This window comes from Pristiophorus japonicus, chromosome 4 (genome assembly GCF_044704955.1).
Source record: "Pristiophorus japonicus isolate sPriJap1 chromosome 4, sPriJap1.hap1, whole genome shotgun sequence".
Taxonomy (NCBI): domain Eukaryota; kingdom Metazoa; phylum Chordata; class Chondrichthyes; family Pristiophoridae; genus Pristiophorus; species Pristiophorus japonicus.
The window spans coordinates 178,950,698-178,974,269 of NC_091980.1; the positions used below are offsets into that span (position 1 = coordinate 178,950,698).

General features: G+C 45.6%; 1 protein-coding gene across 1 annotated transcript in view; it reads right to left on the reverse strand.

Moving 5' to 3' along the window:
- Nucleotides 1-23,572, reverse strand: part of LOC139262728 (regulator of G-protein signaling 6-like) — a 231,888-nt gene that overhangs the window by 113,326 nt on the left and 94,990 nt on the right. Inside the window, exons 4-5 of the mRNA XM_070877879.1 lie at nucleotides 15,435-15,541; nucleotides 10,435-10,486 (exon numbers count right to left, since the gene is read on the reverse strand). Coding sequence (XP_070733980.1) covers nucleotides 10,435-10,486; nucleotides 15,435-15,541 — 159 coding nt within the window. The remainder of the gene's footprint in view (nucleotides 1-10,434; nucleotides 10,487-15,434; nucleotides 15,542-23,572) is intronic.

Below are 23,572 nucleotides of genomic sequence, written 5' to 3' on the forward strand. Positions count from 1 at the left end.
GTTAAGACGGCACCGATCAAGCCGGCCTCCAATGGCCAGGCGGAGAGAGCAAAGCAGATCATTGAACAAGGAATGCTCAAAATCCAAGGTCCCACGCTGCAGGACCGCCTGTCGTGACTGCTGCTGGCATACAGATCTTGTCCGCATTCGTTGACTGGAGTTCCCCTGCGCAACTATTAATGAAACAGACCTTAAAGACAAGGCTCTCATTAATCCTCCCAGACATGCATGAAATCGTTGAGGCAAAGCGCCGTAAGCTAACCGAGTACCATGACCGAAACTTGAGGAGGAGGTAGAATGAGATAGGGGACAAAGTGTTTGTGCTAAACTATGGCAGGGACAGTAATAGACAAGAACGGAAACAGGCTACTGGTGGTACAAATGGACAATGGCCAAACCTGCCGGAGACATGTAGACCAAGTCAAAAGTAGATTTACCAACAACACTGCTGAACCAGAGGCAGACTACAATGTGGAACTCACACCACACCTGGTGAACAGACAGAGGGAACAACCTGAGGAAAAGGCAATCCCAACAGACAGCTCAGGTGAGACATCAACAATCATACTGAACGAAACAGACAGTCCAGGCGAGATACCAGCAATCACACCAAAAGAAAAACAGGCACCAAGGCAAACAACTGAACCACATCTAAGATGCTCCACGCGAGAGCATAGACCACCTGAGAGACTGAACCTATAAAGACAATAAGACCTTGGAGGAGGGTGATGTCATGTATCTCACACTACTGTACATAACTGTATCTTACCATGCTATACATGACTGTAACTAGAGATGACCTGTAACCACAAGCTTACCTTACCACCAGGGGTGCACTTGCAGGAGACACTGGATACCTGTCCTAGACAGGTATATAAGGACAGGTTCTCAGGCAAGTGTGGCATTCAAGAGCTGTGTAATAAAGGTGCAGGTCCTGAATGACCTTGACTTCAGTATATGCCTCATGTGAATCTGTACTGCAGGGACAGGACTTTACACTCTGCTTGTCCATTGGATGCGGGTTTGATTGGTGCTGACCTCACATGTTTGATACCATTGAGTTTCATGAACTCTCGAAACTCCATATTGGTGAAGCAAGATCCGTTGTCGCTTACAACGATGTCAGGCAGACCATGTGTAGCAAACATGACACGAAGGCTCTCAATGGTAGCTGTAGATGTGGTGGATGACATGATTATACACTCTATCCACTTGGAATAAGCATCCACCACAACTAAGAACATCTTTCCCAGGAAGGGACCTGCAAAGTCGATATGGATCCTGGACCATGGTTTAGATGGCCACGACCACAGACTGAGTGGTGATTCCACTGATGCTTTACTAAGCTGCATGCAAGTGTTGCACTGATGCACACATGATTCCAGATCAGAGTCAATTCCAGGCCACCATACACAAGACCTGGCAATGGCTTTCATCATGACAATACCGGGATGCATGCTATGTAGATCATGCACAAATTTCTCTGCCTTTCTTGGGCATAACAACACTATTACCCCACAGTATACAATCTGATTGAATGGATAGTTCGTCTTTGCGACGGATGTAAGGTTTGGTCTCCTCACACATTTGCTTGGGCATGGCAGACCAATCACCACTAAGAATACAACGTTTCACAACTGATAATATCTGGTCCTGGCTGATCCAGGTCTTAATTTGTTGGACTGTCACAGAGGTTCCTTCACTTTCAAAAGCATCCAAGACGAACAGTAGGTCTGCCGGTTGTGGCGTTTCCACCTCCGGTGTGGGCAATGGCAGACGGCTCAATGCATCGGCACAATTCTTGGCGCTAGGTCTTTGGCGAATGATATAATCATAAGCAGATAATGTCAGCGCCCACCTCTGGATGCGGGATGATGCATTGGTATTGATACCTTTGTTTTCCGAAAACAATGAAATGAGTGGCTTGTGATCTGTTTTCAGTTCAAATCGAAGACCAAACAGGTACTGATGCATCTTTTTAACCCCATACACACAGGCTAGTGCTTCTTTCTCTACCATGCTATAGGCTCTTTCTGCCTTTGACAAACTTTTTGAAGCATATGCAACAGGTTGTAATTTGCCCGACTCATTAGCTTGTTGGAGCACGCAACCAACTCCAAACGACGAAGCATCACAGGCCAATACTAGATGCTTACGCGGATCATAATGTACTAGCAGCTTGTTAGAGCAAAGCAAATTAGTAGCTTTCTCAAAAGCTCTATCTTGAGACATACCCCAAACCCAGTTGTCTTAGCAGCATGTGCAGTGGCTCTAATAAGGTGCTTAATCTAGGTAAGAAATTACCAAAGTAGTTGAATAGACCAAGGTACGAATGCAGCTCTGTCACATTTTGAGGCTTGGGTGCATTTTTGATGGCCCTGGTTTTTGAGTCCGTGGGCCTGATACCGTCAGCAGCAATTTTCCTCCCCAGGAATTCGACTTCTGGTGCCATGAAGACGCACTTCGAACGTTTCAGTCTGAGTCCCACTTTGTCCAGATGGTGTAGAACCTCTTCCAGGTTGTTCAGATGTTCGGCGGAGTCACAACCTGTGACCAATATGTCATCTTGGAACACGACGGTTCTGGGGACGGGCTTCAGTAGACTCTCCATGTTCCTCTGAAATATGGCTGCAGCCGAGCGAATTCCAAAAGGGCACCTGTTGTAGATAACAGTCCTTTATAAGTGTTGATGCACGTAATTTTCTTCGATGTGTAGACCAGCTCCTGTGTCATGTAGGCCGACATCAGATCCGGTTTTGTGAACGACTTCCCACTGGCTAGCGTTGCAAACAGGTCATCAGCCTTCGGTAATGGGTAATGATCCTGTTTCGAAACTCAGTTGATCGTAACCTTGTAGTCTCCACAAATCCTGACAGTGCCATCACTTTTCAACACGGGAACAATGGGGCTGGCCCATTCGTTAAATTCGACCGGTGATATGATCCCTTCACATTGGAGTCTGTCCAGTTCGAGTTCGACCTTCTCCCTCATCATATACGGAACTGCCCGAGCTTTATGATGGATGAGTCTTGCATCCGAGTCCACGTGGATCTGCACCTTGACTCCCGTGAAATTGCCGATACCTGGTTCCACCAGCGAGGTGAACTTGCTCAGCACTTGAGCACATGGAATATCCTCTTCTGACGACAATGCTTTGATCTCATTCCAGTTCCATTTGATTTTTTCTAACCAGTTCTTGCTGAACAGCGTTGGACCATTGCCTGGAACAATCCATAACGGTAAATCGTCAACCACACCATCATATGACACCTTGATTGCTGCACTGCCAATCACCGTTATGAGTTCTTTAATGTACGTACGCAACTTGGCATTAACTGGACTCAGCTTAGGTCTCACAGCCTTCGTATCCCACAGCTTGTTGAATGTCCTCTGGCTCATTATTGATTGACTCGCACCCGTGTCCAATTCCATCGATACCGGCACACCATTAAGTTTTACATTAATCATTATCAGTTGGCTCTTTGTTGGGAACGAATACAGTCCATGCACTTCCTTCTCTGGTATCTCAGATTGCATGTCCGGATCTTCGCTCAACTGGTCATCATCCTCTACGTGGTGTGTCGCAGCACACTTGCTCAGTTGCGGACACATGCGCTGGAGATGCCCCAATCTCAAACAGCCTTTACAAATATACTGTTTAAACTGACACTGATGATGCGATGATTTCCCTCACAATGCCAACACGGTGATATCGGATTCATTCCCGTTGGCGGACTTTGAGCAGCCACAGGTTTTGCGTATGCAGTCGGGTAGGCCCTGACATATGCAGCTCTGCCAAACGACGATACTATCTTGTTTACAGTACTTGCCGAAATCCGATTTTTCAATGATATCTACTTTAAGCTTTTCTCCGTCGTGATGCATGATTGGGCAATCGTGATGGCCTTGCTCAAATCCAGCGTCTCCGCCGCCAGTAGCTAATGCAGGATCACCTCGTGGTTGATGCCGATTACAAAGAGGTCCCGCAGCATGTCTGCCAATGCAGTTTCGAACTTACATGGTCCAGCTAGACGTCTTAGGTCGGCAACGAATTCCGATACATCCTGGCCCTCAGAACGAACGTGCGTATAGAATCACTATCTTGAGATGATGATGCCTTCTTCTGGTTTGAGATGGTCAATGTTTCATAGTCCTTTTCCGTTGGACTTAAGGGCGAGAGGAGATTCTTTATGAGTCCGTAGATTTTCGGACCGCAAACCGTGAGGAGGACCACCCAACGCCGAACTGTGTCTTCCTCTTTCTCCATTTTTTTGGCCATGAAGTACTGGTTCAAGCGAGCTACAAAGTCTGCGCAATCTTCTCCCTCCACGAATCGCTCCAGAATTTCAATTGTGCTCATTTTTGCATGCGAAGGTTCTTGTTACCTCGTCGCCAAATGCTGTGTATGCAACAACTCAAAAGACTGAATACTGTAAACTCTGAATAGGTACAAACCTGGCTCTACTTTATTAGGCACGAAGTGTTCACATTATAAGATGGCTGGCCTTTTATATGTGGGCCGCACACACGCCCAATGACCTCTGACAGTGACGCCACCTGGTGGCTGGTAAAGCCAAGCATACATACATGACAACCAGATCATCTGTTTTTTTGTTATGTTGATTGAGGGATAAATATTGCCCAGGACACCAGGGATAACTTCCGTGCTCCTCTTCGAAAGAGTGCCATGAGATCTTTTATGTTCATGTGAGAGGGCAAACGGGCCTTCGGTTTAACGTCTCAAGGTGGAGGCAGGCATGGAACAGGAGGCCATATCCACAGAAGGTCTTTCGGGAGCACTTCTCCCACATGAACTTCTCTGAGGAGCAATCTGAGACGCCTTCACTTCACCAAGGAACGTGTCACCAAGCTACGCCACCTGCTGCAGCCACAACTCGAGCCTCGAACCAAGGCCTGGGCCGCACTGCCTGTCAAAGTCACTGTGGCCCTCAGCTTTTATACCACGGGTTCCTTTCAGGTTGCAGCAAGTGACATCTCCCAGTACACCGATGTATCAGGGAGGTCACTGAGGCTTTCTACACCAGGAGGAACACTTCATCACTTTCCGCGTGGACAGAGTGAAGCAGAACGAGGGTGCACATACTTCACCCGCTTTGCAGGCTCCCCCCATGGTGCAAGGCGGCATTGACTGCATATACATTTCCCTGCATGCTCCCCATCGCCAGCCCAGCATCGTTATCAATCGAAAGAGATTGCACTCCCTCGATGTACAGCTGGTTTACAATGACAGGCAGCCCATCATGCAGGTTGTGCCCTGTTTTCTGGCAGCAGTCAAGATTCTTTCATCACGTGCCAGTCCCCGTTGTCGCCTTTATTACAACCAGACTGTCTAGTTATAGGCTGGCTATTGGACAACAAGGAATTTCCCATCCGGACGTGACTCATGACTTCTGTCAGGGAGCCAGGCGTAGCTGCAGAGCTGACGTACAACACTGGCACAAAGAACATCATCGAGCAAACAATCGGCATGTTCAAACAACACTTCTGCTGCGTAGACCGTTCTGGAGGAACATAAGAACAATAAGAAATAGGAGCAGGAGTAGGCTATTTGGCCACTCGAGCCTGCTCTGCCATTCAATAAGATCATGGCGGATCTGATCTTGGCCTCAACTCCACTTTTCTGCCTGTTCCCCATAACACTTGACTCCCTTATCGCTCAAAAATCTGTCTATCTCCACCTTAAATATATTCAATAACCCAGCCTCCACAGCTCTCTGGCATTGAGAATTCCACAGATTTGCATTAAACCCCCGAATGGGTATCCAGATTTGTTGTCATCTGTTTCATGCTGCAGAACTTCACCATCATGGGGAACCAGCCCTGACCACCACCTGGGCAGCAGTAAGTCCAGGAGCAGCAGCAGGGAGAGCAGGAGGAAGAGGGGCAGTGACCACCAGAGCCATTATTTACCCGAGCTCTGAGAGACACGTTCATCCAGTAGAGCTTCAACTAAATCAGCCCTACCATTCCCCACTCACCACAGGACCACAAGCCTGACCACTTTTCTTAGAACTACCATTGCCTTCCTTCACTCCAGACCTATTGGTCTCACCATCACTTCACGACACAGGCATACACTAACACCCAATCCAGAAGAAAAAACAAATTTATCAAACAAATCATGTCAGCATTGACCAAAAGAAATGACTAATCACCCTTCTGAAAGCCCTTAGGGCAGGATTTTCAATCTTCTGCCACCCCTGTTAACACCCCAGAGGGGTGGCAATGGCGACGGTAAGCACTTCGGGGCAGGCGGCCAGCTGCCAGGACATTCGGTGTCGGTTTGGAGATGGTGTGGAGCATTACTGCCCGCAAGTGGCGAGCCAGTGTGCTACACCTCTGGTTGTGATACCAGCTCGATTTTTGGCTGCCGCACGACCCGTAGTGCTCCGTAGAGCACCTTGCTGGGAACGCCTGTGGAAGCTGCCATTCCAAGGTGAGTGTGATTGTTTTTGTGATTTATGTTGTGGTGGCGTGAGATATGTATTGGGAATGTTTTGGTGTTTTTTTTGTCAGGATTTCCCCCCCCCGGCCTCCAGCCCTCTCTTAGTATGCTCCGAGGCCGGCTGTTTGGCTCGGGATTTTCCATTGCTCAGCCGGCCTAGTGCCCTAAGAGAGGTGTGCAACACCTCCTTTAGCGCTCTGCCCGACACTCAGGGCCCAGCTGATGAATTTTGCTGACTGTGGCGCAAACTGTTCCCGGGCGCAAACTTTACCACCCCACCGCCATTACTGCCCCAAAATGACCAGAACCCAAAATCCAGCCCATGGTGTCTGTCTCGTGCACTCGTTTCCCTATCCTAGTGCTCCGATGAAGTGCTTCCACAGTTGCTACAGCTTGGGAAGCGGGAAGCTGCTGAGCTTCCATCGAGGACACTTCAGATGGCTGTGGTGGGTGAGCTGGTGCGGCTCTGGGCCTTGAGAACCTGGCTTCAGACTGCATCATCTCGACACAGGCTACAGCAGGCTGGACCGGCTGGCTGAGTGGCACCAGCAAGGGCACAGGCACAGACGGAGTGTACAGAGAGTCCTCTCCACTCTCCTGGAGCGCTGCCTCAGCATTCCTAGTGTTCTGCTGGAAAACAGAGTGCAAGAGTAATGCGATGCCCTGGAAGCCCCTTTAAGTAGTGGCCCCCAAAGCCAAAATGCAGTCGCTTGAGCTTCCGTGGCAGAAACTGTCATAAATTGCTCCATCATGGTGGATTCCAGTGTGGTGTTGATGGAGCTGACCAATCAGTCCACGCTTAAACATTGTGTGTGAGCGTGACTGACTGGCAGGCTGCCCAGTGCACCTAGCATTGTCTGATATATTTCCATCAGCCCTGCTGAGGAGCCTGATCCCTCACAGTCAGTATCTGAATCCTCTGCAGCAGAATGACGGGTGTAAAAAGGTTAAACATTGATCCCTAGGACATTGTATATTTAAATTGTTGATACATTGTGAATTTGAAACAAAAGGACAACCGGTGCAGAAATTGCTATGAAAGCCCAAAAATAACTGATAAGAACGAAATGAGTAAACTTCAGCAATCCTTGATTAAAGAGTGCTGCCATTAGAAATCGGGGCGAAGGACAAGACATGTCGAGAGGAAGTTTGGACACTGATAACAGAGGCCTTCGCATTCCATAGCCTGGAACACGTGAGATAGGACAGGCTGTGGGTGCACCCACCTAGGTTAACAACTGAGGAAGTTGAGAGACACAAACCAACCAGCCAACCAACTAATGTCTAGCAACCATGATTGGACAAAATGGATCTTCTCCTAACTTTTACTTATGCCTCAACCAATAGAAACAACATAAAACAAAGACATCGTGGCACGGCTGGCACTGCAGTTGGAGGAGCCTTAAGAAGCTTCGCCTAGACGAAGGAAGTCCAAGGGAGTTGATCACTCTTCTGCCTTGATGCTGACATCCTTGGGTTTAAATGTATTGCTTGATGCTGTCTTTTGTGTAAACTGTTTTAATGCTGTGTACAACGTTAAACCATTAAATGTAACTTTGATTGATTAACATACAGAGTAGTATGGCTTTCTTTGGTTGACTACTGTCCAGGTTCACGAATCACTGGAACATCTGTATCTCTACAAGATCTAGGACGCAACCTCAGTTTCCAGAGGGCTTTCTCCTATGTTGGCCTATCCTCTTGCCATAGATCCCTCAATAGGTGTTCAGTCAATGAATAGTGCAGGCACTGCTGGCTGCACGCACTGATCATTATAACTGGCAGGCAGCACAAATATTGCGTGTTATCTCTATTGATGTTAATTGACATGGGCAGTGTGGGTCACGCCCCCTGCACGACAGTGTCCAGGTGTGATATGATTTTGAGGCCCAGGTCTTAATAAACAGGGAGGACCTTTCAAATTTCAGATTTCAAGATTATTTACAGGGGAATTCAAGTGTGGCATTGTCGGTCTTCAAATTTGGCAAAAAATGCTTTTGCGACATTACACCTTTTCTGAAAATAGTTTCTGCGCTCTTCTGTGCTTGAGGTTAAGTCGGAGCAGAATAGAGTGGTTTTAGGCTTTAGTTACACTGTAAATGTGGAGTCAAGGCCCAAGCTGACTCTGCAGTGAAGCAGAGTGGGATGTCCTGGAAAAGGAAATCACACTTTGCTTTGCTCTTGGGTTAGGCTGGGCCCTGACTCTGGATTTACACAGTAATATTTAAACATCCATGCGAAGCAAAACCGCTTTACACCGATGCTACAGTATTAGTGCAGATGAAATCTTACTTTATATCAAATAGTGCTATAGCTGACCCAGGAGTACTTGACATTGACATTGCCTGCACAAAATATGAAAGTGTTCCATTTCCCATTCTAACATCCCTCATCTTATTGAGCACAAAATTCACCATAATTGTTTTTAAAAAAAAGGAAATCTTGTCTTAGCAATCTTAAAGTCTGCCTGTTCTTTCTGAAGGGATATTAGGTCCAAACAAGACAAGTTAATTAGCAACTGTGTCAACACGGATATGGATAGGAAGTTACTGGAAGCCATACAATATTAAAAATCACAATTATAAAAGTAATTGCTGAAATTTCTCCAAACCTCCTCATTCCTGTTTTGTTACATTTCTGTAAGACTGGCATGGCCTTACATTGTATTAGGCATTGACCTTGGAGAATAGATTTTTGGAGACTGGTGGAGTGGAGACTCACTCATTGGGACTGTGGGTCGAAGAATTGGGAGCAGAAGTTAACATTCCCAATTTGTGATGCTCCTGATTTTCTGGTTATTAATTTAAGTTGAATAACTGGACAACTGGGAGCACTGTGAATCAGGCAAGCTGACCTTCCGGCCAATATCGTCTGAGCCGTGCTTTTTAAAAATGTATTCGTTCCTGGGATGTAGTCATCGCTGACCAGGCCAGCATTTATGTATGCTGCACTGTGTTTGCACTCTTTCCCGCAGAAAGGAAGAGACTAGCTAGGCAAACAGTGCAAAAAAAAGAGGCCGGCTGAATGGAATATAATGTGCCCAGTGAGAAGTCTACTTGGCTATTTTCACTGGGGGCGAAATTTTCCCTTTTTATAGCCCCATTAATATCTCCAGGGTATGCAAACGGGGCACAATGGTGTTACAGCCCGGTGGAGGGGGTGCTACCGCCTCCCGGGAAATTGCTCTGGAGGTTTGGGGGGTGCTGTTGTGGCAGCGCCACGCCTCGCGATTAGCGCTCCGGGCCAGAGAGCATGACATCATCGCCGTGCATGTTGACCCCTTTGCGCCCCGCACCAACCCCATTCCGCCCCATGGGGGGAAATTGCCCTGCGGGTCATGAGGCTGGCACGGGCCGATGTCAACGCCAGCTTCACGGGCGAACATCCACCGCCAAGGCGCCCCTTAAAGAGGAGGTCTTTAGCTCCCCGGACCTCCATCTTTAATTGACAGCAGACTCTTGGGTTAGCTAGACAGTGGCGGCCCTTGCGTTGATCAGCTGCCATCGTCCAGTCCGGCACTCTGTTTGGGTGCCGGGCTGCTGGCCCGGTTGATCACATCCCTGGTGGCTCAGTGGCGGCCACCAAAGGGCCTGCAGAGTGCTCAGCGGCCTTCCCCTTTAATGGAAGGGGAGGGGTCTTGTAGCATGTCACAGAGCATCCACGTAGCATAGGCCTGCTCCACGCGGTCCTGGACTCAGCACCATGCTGCCGCCTCGTGAGTGCCCCTCCAAGGTAGCGGAGGGCCGGGTATCGCACTCCGCTTCCTTTGAGGGGCGCACGGCCCCATTCCACATCGGAGGCGGGACTTCTGGGCACAGGCAGTCCCGTCCCCGGAAGGTTACCGTCCCTAATCGGGGCGAGAGGCAATATCTAGCCCATTCTGTTTCTGAGCACTGAACAAGTCATTATCTGAGTGAGTTGTTAATTTTTTGCTGTGCTGAAGTAAAGGAAATGAGAGATGCACTTACCATAGTCGGTGTTTTCTGGCTCCCAGCAGTTCGATGGCCAAAAGTACGGAGCCTATAATGAAAATGTATTTGTTACTGCACTCAGTCTGACAACAATTAAGACACACGGGTACATACACACAGCATGCTCATTTGCTGTTGGAGCTAAGTATACAGAATACTGGAGAATAACCTTTCTGTTGTGTTTAATGTTGCTTCAGGTGACGATTTACATTACATTATAGTTCTGATCTCGATAGGAGACAAGTACACTATAGATAAGCTTCAACAGTGTTAGGCTACTGAGTTTGCAGTGTTTGGTTTATTTTTCACTTTAGGTATCCAGTCGTAGCCAGAGAACCTCCTGCAATGGCTTCTCTTCCTGCTCCCACATCGCCAACTCTGGACTCCCCAAAGGATCTATCCTCGGCCCCTTCTATTTCTTATCTACATGCTACCCTTCGGCAACATCGTCTGAAAACACAGCGTCAGTTTCCACATGTAAGCTGACGCCATCCAGCTCTACCTCACCACCACCTCTCTGCCCACTGTCTCTGAATTATCATGCTGCTTGTCCAATATCCAGCACTGAATGAGCAGAAATTTCCTCCAACTAAATATTGGGAAGACTGAAGCCATTGACTTCGGTCCCCGCCACAAACTCCATTCCCTAACCACCAATTCCATCCCTCTCCCTGGCTACTCTCTGAGGCTGACCCAGACCATTCGCAACTTTGGTGTCCAATTTACGGTGAGCTGAGCTTCCGACTCCATATCCTCTCCAATGCCAAGCCCGCCTACTTCCACCTCTGTAACATTGTCAGTCTCCACCCCTGCCTCAGTCCTTCTGCTGCTGATACCCTCATCCATGCCTTTGTTATCTCTAGACTCGACTATTCCAATGCTCTTCCACCTTGCACCCTCCGTAAACTTAAGCTCATCCAAAACTCTGCTGCCTGTATCCTAACTCATGTAAGATATAATCCAGAATGGTAAAGTATCCCAGCATTCTTTTCCAGCAGAACAGGAAGTCATTGATTATATCGAGCAAGCTATCAATCTCCCACAATTGGCAGCTATTAATCTCCCACAATAGCTAAACTAAAAAATATACGAACAACAAGATAAGGCAAGTTATAAAACAATACAAGAAGTTTCACATGGTGAGGCAGAGAAGGGAGAGTCCATTTTAACAAGGTTTCTATTGTTAACTTCTGTCGGACAGGTTTCCCTGGCCTTGGGAAACCCGGCAGGTAAGAGGAGGCAAGATGGGCTGGATCCATAAGGTAAGTGCCATTATAGTACTGCTTGTGGACCAGGAAGAGCAGATGTGTTTCCTCCTGGCCCAAAAAACTACCATATAAAACACACCACCCCTGCGATTTATCAAAACCCCCATCTCCGCGATCTCTTTCCCCAAACCCACGCGATCACCGACATCCCCCCCCCCCCCGCCCCCGATCGCCCCCGACTCCTCCACGATCACCAACCCCATCATCTCTTCCCCACCCCACAATCTGTCAGCTTCCCAGACTCCCTGCAATCTGTCAGCTTCCCTGACCGCACCCCCCCCGTCATCACCAAACCCCCAACTACGCTCAACCCATCCACCCTCCACCATCTCCCACCTACCCCCCACCCCCCACAATGTGTCTCCTTATGTGGCTAGGTGTCAAATTTTGTTTTATAGCACTCCTGTGAATAGGCCTTGGAATGTTTTACTACGTTAAAGGTGCTATATAAATACAAGTTGTTGTTGTTGTTGAATGTCATCTTTGTGGTTTCTGTCAATTGAATTGTTAGATGGGGTTGCGGGCTCATATCCCCGATGTCCATTTTCTAAATTTTTTTCATGACATTTGACCACTACTTTGTGCTGACAGATCAGCATGCAGTGGGAGAGGTGCTAAAAGTGACCTCAGCAGCAATTTGTCCGAGAAAGATGTGAGCTTGGATCGGTAAGCTGGGAGCAGACGAAGGTTGCCAACCAGCATGTCCCACAGAGGCAGGAACAGCAGGTGGTGAGTGGGAGCAGCACTGAGAGACGAGCAGCCAGTAAGGGGTGAGTGAAACCTGGGGATCTTATTGTAGGTAAATAGTGAAAGATTGTTTCCATTGGTGGGTGAATGGAAAGCTGGTGAACGGAAAACAAGGATTCTCACTGGAGTAGCGAGGGGGAAGTGAGGAGGAAGGTTATTGAACTGGTGCCTCTTCGACTGTGGAATTCTTCACCACATGTGGCTATTGAGGTAGAGACTAAAACTTAATTTAAAACGGAATGAGGTAAATATTTGAAATGGAGGAATGTAAAAGGATCTGGGGGTATGGGGTTACAGGAAAGTGATGTGATTTCTAGAATTCGAAACATAGAAAATAGATGCAGGAGTAGGCCATTCGGTCCTTTGAGCCTCCACCACCATTCAATATGATCATGGCTGATCATGCAACTTCAGTACCCCATTCCTGCTTTCTCTCCATATCCCTTGATCCCTTTAGCCGTAAGGGTCACATCTAACTCCCGTTTGAATATATCTAACTAGCCTCAACAACTTTCTGTGATAGAGAATTCCACAGGCTCACAATTCTCTGAGTGAAGACGTTTTCCTCATCTCGCTCCTAAATGGCTTACCCCTTATCCTTAGACTGTGATCCCTGGTTCTGGACTTCCCTAACATCGGGAATATTCTTCCTGAATCTATCCTGTCCAATCCCGTCAGAATTTTATATGTTTCTATGAGATCCCCTCTCATTCTTCTAAAGTCCAGTGAATATAAGCCTAGTCGATCCAGTCTTTCTTCATATGTCAGTCGTGCCATCCCGGGAATCAGTCTGGTAAACCTTCGCTGCACTGCCTCAATAGCAAGAATGTCCTTCCTCAGATTAGGACACCAAAACTGTACACAATATTCAAGGTGTGGCCTCAGCAAGGCCCTGTACAACTGTAATAAGCCCTCCCTGTTCCTATACTCAAATCCTCTCGCCAATTGCCTTATTCACCGCCTGCTGTACCAACTTTTAATGACTGATGTACCATGACACCCAGATCTCGTTGCACCTCCCCTTTTCCTAATCTGTCACCATTCAGATAATATTCTGCCTTCCTGTTTTTTCCACCAAAGTGGATAACCTCACATTTATCTACATTATGCTGCATCTGCCATGCATTTGTCCATTCACCTAACCTGTCCAGGTCACCCTGCAGCCTCTTAGTATCCTCCTCACAGTGCACACTGCCACCCAGCTTAGTGTCATCTGCAAATTTGGAGCTATTATCTTCAATTCCTTCGTCCAAATCATTAATGTATATTGTATAGCTGGGGTCCCAGCACTGAACCTTGTGGTACCCCACTAGTCACTGCCTGCCATTCTGAAAAGGACCTGTTTATTCCGACTCTTTGCTTCCTGTTTGCCAAACAGTTCTCTATCCACGTCAATACATTACCTCCAATACCATGTGCTTTAATTTTGCACACTAATCTCTTGTGTGGGACCTTGTCAAAAGCCTTTTGAAAATCCAAATACACCGCATCCACTGGTTCTCCCTTGTCCACTCTACTAGTTACATCCTCAAAAAATTCTAGAATTTCCCTTTCATAAATCTATGCTGACTTGGACCGATCCTGTCACTGCTTTCCAAATGCGCCGCTATTACATCTTTAATAATTGATTCCAACATTTTCCCCACTACCGATGTCAGGCTAACCGGTCTATAATTCCCTGTTTTCTCTCTCCCTCCTTTTTTAAAAAGTGGTGTTATATTAGCTACCCTCCAATCCATAGGAACTGATCCAGAGTCTATAGAATGTTGGAAAATGACCACCAATGCATCCACTATTTCTAGGGCCACTTCCTTAAGTACTCTGGGATGCAGACTATCAGGCCCTGGGGATTTATCGGCCTTCAATCCTATCAATTTCCCGAACACAATTTCTCGCCTAATAAAGGATATCCTTCAGTTCCTCCTTCTCACTAGACCCTCGGCCCCCTAGTATTTCCGGAAGGTTATTTGTGCCTTCCTTAGTGTAGACAGAACCAAAGTATTTGTTCAATTCTTTGTTCCCCATTATAAATTCATCTGATTCTGACTGCAAGGGACTTACATTTGTCTTCACTAATCTTTTTCTCTTCACATATCTATAGAAGCTTTTACAGTCAGTTTTTATGTTCCTTGGAAGCTTCCTCTCATACTCTATTTTCCCCCTCCTAATTAAACCCTTTGTCCTCCTCTGCTGAACTCTAAATTTCTCCCAGTCATCAGGTTTGCTGCTTTTTCTGGTCAATTTATATGTCTCTTCCTTGGTTTTAACTCTATCCCTAATTTCCCTTGTTAGCCATGGTTGAACCACCTTCCCCGTTTTATTTTTATGCCCGACAGGTACAATTGGTGAAGTTCATCCATATGATTTTTAAATGTCTGCCATTGCCTATCCACCGTCAACCCTATAAGTATCATTCACCAGTCTATCCTAGCCAATTCACGTCTCATACCAACAAAGTTATCCTTCTTTAAATTCAGGACCCTCGTCTCTATGAAAACTCTCCTTTATTAAGACTGAGCCCAGGGAGTGGTTTAGAAATGTTGGTACTGGACTGAGTTTAGGCTAATGCGCCCTGTGAAAAGTGCCCCAAACACCGAGCCCACTGTCCTTTGTGTGTTCTTTTTCAAATAAAAAATCCAATCCTCTTGGGAGGTCTCAGATGTGACCCTAGCCTGGACACCCCCAGTAGCTTGATTTCACCAGGCATACCAGCACTGACCCTGCTGCCACCAACTGAAAGGTCAGGGGTGTGGTAATTCTGACACAGGCCGCTGGTCTTGTCAGGGGCAGGTCAAATGTAATTTCCCATGTATCCAGATCCTGCCCTATTTTCCTATTGTCCTGCTTGTCTCCCACCAAAGTTACGGTGGAAGAACACTGGAGTAGCCAGTGTTAAGCAAACTTTGACAAGTGAACCCATCAGGTCAAGATATCTTAGGCAAAGGATTCTCTGATTCTGGAGAAGGAGATACAGGTACTCACCTGAAACCTGTAAAATGTCCCATCATCCTTCAGTGTCAGCACGTGGTCTGAGATAGGAAACAGGTATCCTTGCGCAGCGATGAGGCTCCCTAAGTGTATTGCTTCACCTGTGAATAGGAAAAAAGGAAATATAATTTGAATAGTGTAATGTATGCACCTCTGAGTATGCTCACAGGTTTGTAGAGCTGTTGAGTTGGGAGCGGCTTAGTCACAAGACTCAATAAAACCCCAGCCAGTTGGGTTCAGGGGATCTATGATGAGGCAGGTGGTTGTGAGCCTGGTGGATGAACTGGTAATGTGTAGTGTGATTGGTAAACCTTTGCTAATAAACCAACTAGTTCTTACTAGCAATGTATTGCTATGAATTTTTAAGCAAAGTACCCATGAAGCAAATATATTACAAATACTATTTCTACTGCTATAGATTCCATTTAAATGTTTTTCTTCGTGACAACCCCTCCCCACTTATTTGCTTTTATGATTCCTTGTCACTGCGAGCGCGGTTATGCTTTTTCCTTCAACAGAGCCTGCTATGGTTATTGCTCAATACCCCTCACCAGTGCAGTTTAGTAAAATACGCAAAGTTTCAGATCGATATTCTACGTGCATATGTGAGGTTCTGATCAGAACAACTCTTACAAAGAGCAAGAGCAGATTTGGTTGTAATTTTCCTTTCAGTTTCCTCTCTGTTCAATGCCTGGCTGTGAGAAAACATCAATCCTGAGAGCTGTGGAGGCTGGGTCACTAAATATATTTATGGTGGAGATAGACAGATTTTTGAACAATAAGGGAATAAAGGGTTATGGGGAGCGGGCAGGGAAGTGGAGCTATGATCAGATCAGCCATGATCTTATTGAATGGCGGAGCAGGCTTGAGGGGCCATATGGCCTACTCCTGCTCCTATTTCTTATGTTCTTATGTTCAAACGGTCAGTTTTTTATCATCAAACCAAGGTGATGGGCCAAGGCCCTTGGTCTGGATGCCATCAAGGTTGAAAGGAGTAAATGAGATGAATCAAGAAGTGACTATTAAGTGACATAGAAACATAGAAACATAGAAAATAGGAGCAGGAGTAGGCCATTCAACCCTTCGAGCCTGCACCGCCATTCAATGAGTTAATGGCTGAGCGTGCAACTTCAGTACCCATTCCTGCTTTCTCGCCATACCCCTTGATCCCCCTAGTAGTAAGGACTACATCTAACTCCTTTTTGAATATATTTAGTGAATTGGCCTCAACAACTTTCTGTGGTAGAGAATTCCACAGGTTCACCACTCTCTGGGTGAAGAAGTTTCTCCTCATCTCGGTCCTAAATGGCTTACCCCTTAGCCTTAGACTGTGACCCCTGGTTCTGGACTTCCCCAACATTGGGAACATTCTTCCTGCATCTAACCTGTCTAAACCCGTCAGAATTTTAAACGTTTCTATGAGGTCCCCTCTCATTCTTCTGAACGCCAGTGAATACAAGCCCAGTTGATCCAGTCTTTCTTGATATGTCAGTCCTGCCATCCCGGGAATCAGTCTGGTGAACCTTCGCTGCACTCCCTCAATAGCAAGAATGTCCTTCCTCAAGTTAGGAGACCAAAACTGTACACAATGTCATGTATTCAACCAGCATTGTAACCCATGTATAATCTGACCTAAGTTGTACACTGTGAGAACACTGACCACTAGGTGGTGAACTTGTGGGAGACACTCCTAACCTAGACCTTCAGATATAAAAGGGGAAGCTCCACCCACTTCGATCACTTTAGTGCTATGGAATAAAGGACAGGTCACAGACTGACCTTCTCTCAAGCATGGGCCTCGTGTGCATTTATACTGTATAGTAAGGACATATCACACAATACTCCAGGTGTGGCCTCACCAAGGCCCTGTACAACTGTAGTAACACCTCCCTGCCCCTGTACTCAAATCCCCTCGCTATGAAGGCCAACATGCCATTTGCTTTCTTAACCGCCTGCAGTACCTGCATGCCAACCTTCAATGACTGATGTACCATGACACCCAGGTCTCGTTGCACCTCCCCTTTTCCTAATCTGTCACCATTCAGATAATAGTCTGTCTCTCTGTTTTTACCACCAAAGTGGATAACCTCACATTTATCCACATTATACTTCATCTGCCATGCATTTTCCCACTCACCTAACCTATCCAAGTCACTGTGCAGCCTCATAGCATCCTCCTTGCAGCTCACACTGCCACCCAACTTAGTGTCATCCGCAAATTTGGAGATACTACATTTAATCCCCTCGTCTAAATCATTAATGTAAACAGCTGGGGCACCAGCATAGAACCTTGTGGTACCCCACTAGTCACTGCCTGCCATTCTGAAAAGTACCCATTTACTCCTACTCTTTGCTTCCTGTCTGACAACCAGTTCTCAATCCACGTCAGCACACTACCCCCAATCCCATGTGCTTTAACTTTGCACATTAATCTTTTGTGTGGGATCTTGTCGAAAGCCTTCTGAAAGTCCAAATACACCACATCAACTGATTCTCCCTTGTCCACTCTACTGGAAACATCCTCAAAAAATTTCAGAAGATTTGTCAATGTTGTAGGGCATTTGGCACCTGCTGAATATATCTATACACGTATATGTTTAAAATGGCCAAATATAAAATGGCTGTCAGGAGGGCTCCCCCAAGCATGATGGGAACTCAGTTAGTCAAGCAATGAACTGCTGACTGAGGCTGACCGAGCAATGACCCTGTGAGGCCCACTACCAGGAATGCCTTGGATCAACAGCTCGAGACAAGATAACTATAACAAACCATTATAGTGCCTGGTTTGGAATGTCCTTAATCAATGATTCCACACAGCAGAGCTCCGAGGAACAGAGATAAGGGGGGCCTGCATCACATAACAGGGTCATGAATCAGCCCGAGCTGACAAGAACCGAACATATAGCCCCTGAGGCATCAGGGGAATTCTATTGGGTTAAAGAAACCTATGTGTAATCTATAATCGTTATGATTGGATTGTGTCCAGCCGATGTGGGCTGAAGTAACTGTAATGAACTGTTGTAAAACATATAAATATCGATGGATTTCTTTGCTCGGTGGAGTGGAGTGCCTGGAGTTGGACCAGAGGCTCTCTCCCTGCCGGCGTAATAAAAGCCATTTTGGTGTTGGAACCAACCCAGAGTGTCGAGTGATTCTTGCAGGAAAACATTCGCGCTAACAGTCAAGCATGATTTTCCTTTCACAAATCCATGTTGACTTGGACCTATTATTTCACCTCTTTCCAAATGCGCTGCTATGACATCCTTAATAATTGATTCCATCATTTTACCCATTACCGATGTCAGGCTGACCGGTCTATAATTCCCTGTTTTCTCTCTCTCTCCTTTTTTAAAAAGTGGGGTTACATAAGTTTGTGTAGAAGGAAGTGGAGACTAAGCGAGGTAAGGAATGCCCCAGCTATGAGGTCATAGAAAAACTGAGTTAGATTAGGAAACGATCTGATGAGCCTTGATTCAACAAGGTGCGGATGTAAGGAGGAGTCAGAGTAGGGCAGTGTACTTTAAAGAAAAAGAGCCGCATTGACCACAGTATCAATAAAGTAGAAAAAGACAGAAGGGTTTAGAAAGACAGAGAAAGGTTGAAGGCAACAAATTAAACAGAAGTAATTTATTAAACAACAAGCATTTTCCTTCCTCCTGTCCAGAAGTGTGAGGATACATTTCCACACCAACTTTCGCATCATCGGAAAACTGATGTGTAAACAAATACTGATCACACTGGAACACATGCTTTCAATAGCTATCCCGCTATATACACATGGGATTGGGGGTAGTGTGCTGACGTGGATTGAAAACTGGTTGTCAGACAGGAAGCAAAGAGTAGGAGTAAATGGGTACTTTTCGGAATCGCAGGCAGTGACTAGTGGGGTACCGCAGGGTTCTGTGCTGGGGCCCCAGCTGTTTACATTGTACATTAATGATTTAGACGAGGGGATTAAATGTAGTATCTCCAAATTTGCGGATGACACTAAGTTGGGTGGCAGTGTGAGCTGCGAGGAGGATGCTATGAGGCTACAGAGTGACTTGGATAGGTTAGGTGAGTGGGCAAATGCGTGGCAGATGAAGTATAATGTGGATAAATGTGAGGTTATCCACTTTGGTGGTAAAAACAGAGAGACAGACTATTATCTGAATGGTGACAGATTAGGAAAAGGGAAGGTGCAACGAGACCTGGGTGTCATGGTACATCAGTCATTGAAGGTTGGCATGCAGGTACAGCAGGCGGTTAAGAAAGCAAATGGCATGTTGGCCTTCATAGCGAGGGGATTTGAGTACAGGGGCAGGGAGGTGTTGCTACAGTTGTACAGGGCCTTGGTGAGGCCACACCTGGAGTATTGTGTACAGTTTTGGTCTCCTAACTTGAGGAAGGACATTCTTGCTATTGAGGGAGTGCAGCGAAGATTCACCAGACTGATTCCCGGGATGGTGGGACTGACCTATCAAGAAAGACTGGATCAACTGGGCTTGTATTCACTGGAGTTCAGAAGAATGAGAGGGGACCTCATAGAAACGTTTAAAATTCTGACGGGTTTGGACAGGTTGGATGCAGGAAGAATGTTCCCAATGTTGGGGAAGTCCAGAACCAGGGGTCACAGTCTAAGGATAAGGGGTAAGCCATTTAGGACCGAGATAAGGAGAAACTTCTTCACCCAGAGAGTGGTGAACCTGTGGAATTCTCTACCACAGGAAGTAGTTGAGGCCAATTCACTAAATATATTCAAAAGGGAGTTAGATGAAGTCCTTACTACTCGGGGGATCAAGGGGTATGGCGTGAAAGCAGGAAGTGGGTACTGAAGTTTCATGTTCAGCCATGAACTCATTGAATGGCGGTGCAGGCTAGAAGGGCTGAATGGCCTGCTCCTGCACCTATTTTCTATGTTTCTATGTTTCTATACCCCAAAAAGTAAAATATTTAACATAATGAACATCTAAATGTTTCAACAGTTTTCAAAACAAACCACAAAGCCAATTAACTCACCCATGCCATCTTCCAATGGGTAACATAGAAACATAGAAAATAGGAGCTGTAATAAGCCATTCGGCCCTTCGAGTTTGCACCGCCATTCAATATGATCATGGCTGATCCTCTATCTCAACACCATAGTCCCGCTTTTTCCCCATACCCCTTGATGCCATTTGTTTCTAGAAATCTATCTATCTCCCTCTTAAATATATTCAGTGACTTGGCCTCCACAGCTTTCTGTGGTAGAGAATTCCACAGGTTCACCACCCTCTGAGTGAAAAAATTCCTCCTCATTTCGATCCTAAATTTCTTACCCTGTATCCTGAGACTGTCACCCCTTGTTCTAGGCTCCCCAGCCAAGGGAAACATCCTCCCCGCATCCAGTCTATCCAACCCAATCAGAATTTTATATGTTTCAATGAGATCCCCTCTCATTCTTCTAAACTCTAGTCGACCCAATCTCTCCTCATATGACAGTCCTGCCATCCCAGGAATCAGTCAGATGAATCTTCGCTGCACTCCCTCTTTGGCAAGTATATCCTTTCTTAGGTAAGGAAACCAAAATTGCACACAATACTCCAGATGCGGTCTTACCGAGGCCCTGTATAACTGTAGTAAGACATACTTGCTCCTGTACTCAAATCCTCTTGCAATGAAGGCCAACATACCATTTGCCTTCCTAACTGCATGCTGCACCTGCATGTTTGCTTTCAATGACTGGTGTACAGGGACACCCAGGTCCCTCTGTACATTGACACTTCCCAAGCCATCACCATTTAAATAATACTTTGTTCTTATGTTTTTCCTACCAAAGTGGATAACTTCACATTTATCCACATTATACTGTATCTGCCCTGTGTTTGCCCACTCACTCAACCTATTTAAATCGCCTTGCAGCGTCTTTGCATCCTCCTCACAACTCACAATCCCACCTAGTTTTGTGCCGTCAGCAAACTTGGAAATATTACATTTGGTTCCCTCATCCAAATAATTTATATATATATAAATATATATTGTGAATAGCTGCGGCCCAAGCACTGATCCCTGTGGTACCCCACTAGTCACTGCCCGCCACCCTGAAAATACATGACCCCCAATCCTATGTGTTTTAAGTTTGCACATTAACCTGTTATGTGGGACTTTATCAAAGGCCTTCTGAAAATCCAAATACACTACATCCACTGGTTCTCCCTTATCTATTCTATCAGTTACATTCTCAAAAAACTCCAATAGGTTTGTCAAACATGATTTTCCTTTCATAAATCCATGTTGACTTTCTTTAATCCCGTTGATATTATCTAAGTGTGCCGTTATCACATCCTTTATAATAGACTCCAGCATTTTCCCTACTACTGATGACAGGCTAACCGGTCTGTAGTTCCCTGTTTTCTCTCTCCCTCCTTTTTTTAAATAGTGGGGTTACATTTTCTACCCTTCAATCTGCAGGAACTGTTCCATAATCTGTAGAATTTTGGAAGATGACAACCAATGCATCTATTATTTCCATGGCTACCTCTTTTAGTACTCTGGGATGCAGATCATCAGACCTAAGGATTTATTGGCCTTCAGTCCCATTAGTTTCTCCAGCACTATTTTCTGACTAATGATCATTTCCTTTAATTCCTCTTGCTCACTAGACCTTGGTTCCCTCGCATTTCTGGGACGTTATTTGTGTCCTCTTCCGTGAAGACAGAACCGAAGTATTTATTTAATTGTTTTGCCATGTCCTTGTTCCCCATTACAAACTCTCCCGTTTCTCTCTGTAAAGGACCTACATTTGTCTTCACTAATCTTTTTCTTTTTGCGTAGTTGTAGAAACTTTTGCTGTTGATTTTTATGTTCCTTGCAAGTTTACTCTCATACTCTATTTTTCCTCTCTTAATCAATCTCTTGGTCCTTTTTTGCTGAATTCTAAACTGCTCTTAATCCTCAGGCTTGCCACTTTTTCTGGCAATTTTGTATAACTCCTCTTTGGATCTAATACTATCCTTAATTTCTTTTGTTAGCCATGGTTGGCCCACTTTTCCTTTTGTGTTTTTACTCCAGAAAGGAATGTATAACTGTTGCAATTCATGCATTCATTCCTTAAATATTAGCAATTGCCTATCCTAAAATTACTTTCACCCACACAGGAACTGGCCTCTCCTTTTCATACATACGGAGCTTCTCATATGTGATAACGCATGTATAGCATGCTATAATACCTGGTCATTGTCCAACTCACTACAAGTACCACCATGGCGGATCTGCTAGTATGTACTAAAAGTGGCAAGTATCCCAGTCTGACTCTCGCGATAACCCACCTACAACCGCTTTTTAGCCCGAAAGCCTCCCATTTATGGATACACCGATTCCTGTTTCCAAGCCAATTTTTTTTTATCCAGAGAAAATACTTTACATCCTCTTCCCATGTCTGCTTACCTTAACCATTCATTTGTAATGTGGAACCTTGTCAAAGATCAACAAAATATCTAAATATATAATAACAGCATTTCTCTTGTCCACCCTATCAGTAATATTATGGAAAACTCTAGGTTAGCTAAACACAACAGCCTCTGCTCAGGTGGCCTGCTGATCACCCTTTAACCAGTTATCCTTTACTAAGTTTGGCACTCAAGATTGACTTTCCCTGCCATAAATGCTTCATATACTGGGCTGCTGTTTCCAGCTATGGCTCTTGAATCTTTTTAAAATAATGGGGTTCTATGTCAAGTTCAGGAATATTGCTAACAGTTAGCAAACCTACAAAAATATAAATTAAGGTGTAATGTATGCACCTGTGAGTATGCTCACAGATCTGTTGAGTTGGGAGTGGCTTAGCCAGTCACATGATGTTCACAAGACTCAATAAAACCCCAGCCAGTTGGGTTTGGGGATGCACGACGAGGCAGGTGGTTGTGAATCTGGTGGATGAACTAGCAATGTGTGGTGTGATTGTTAAATCTTTGCTAATAAACCAACCAGTTCTTAATAGCAATGTGTTGCTATGAATTCTTAATCAAAGAACCCATAAAGCAAATATATTACATAAAGGTTCAGTCGTTTTAGCTCCCATATCCCTACTTTCCTTTTTTTGTATGAATTTTGTACTCATTGTGATGAGGGATATTAGTGCTAGGGAGTGGAACACTTTCTGTTTAAGCATCCAG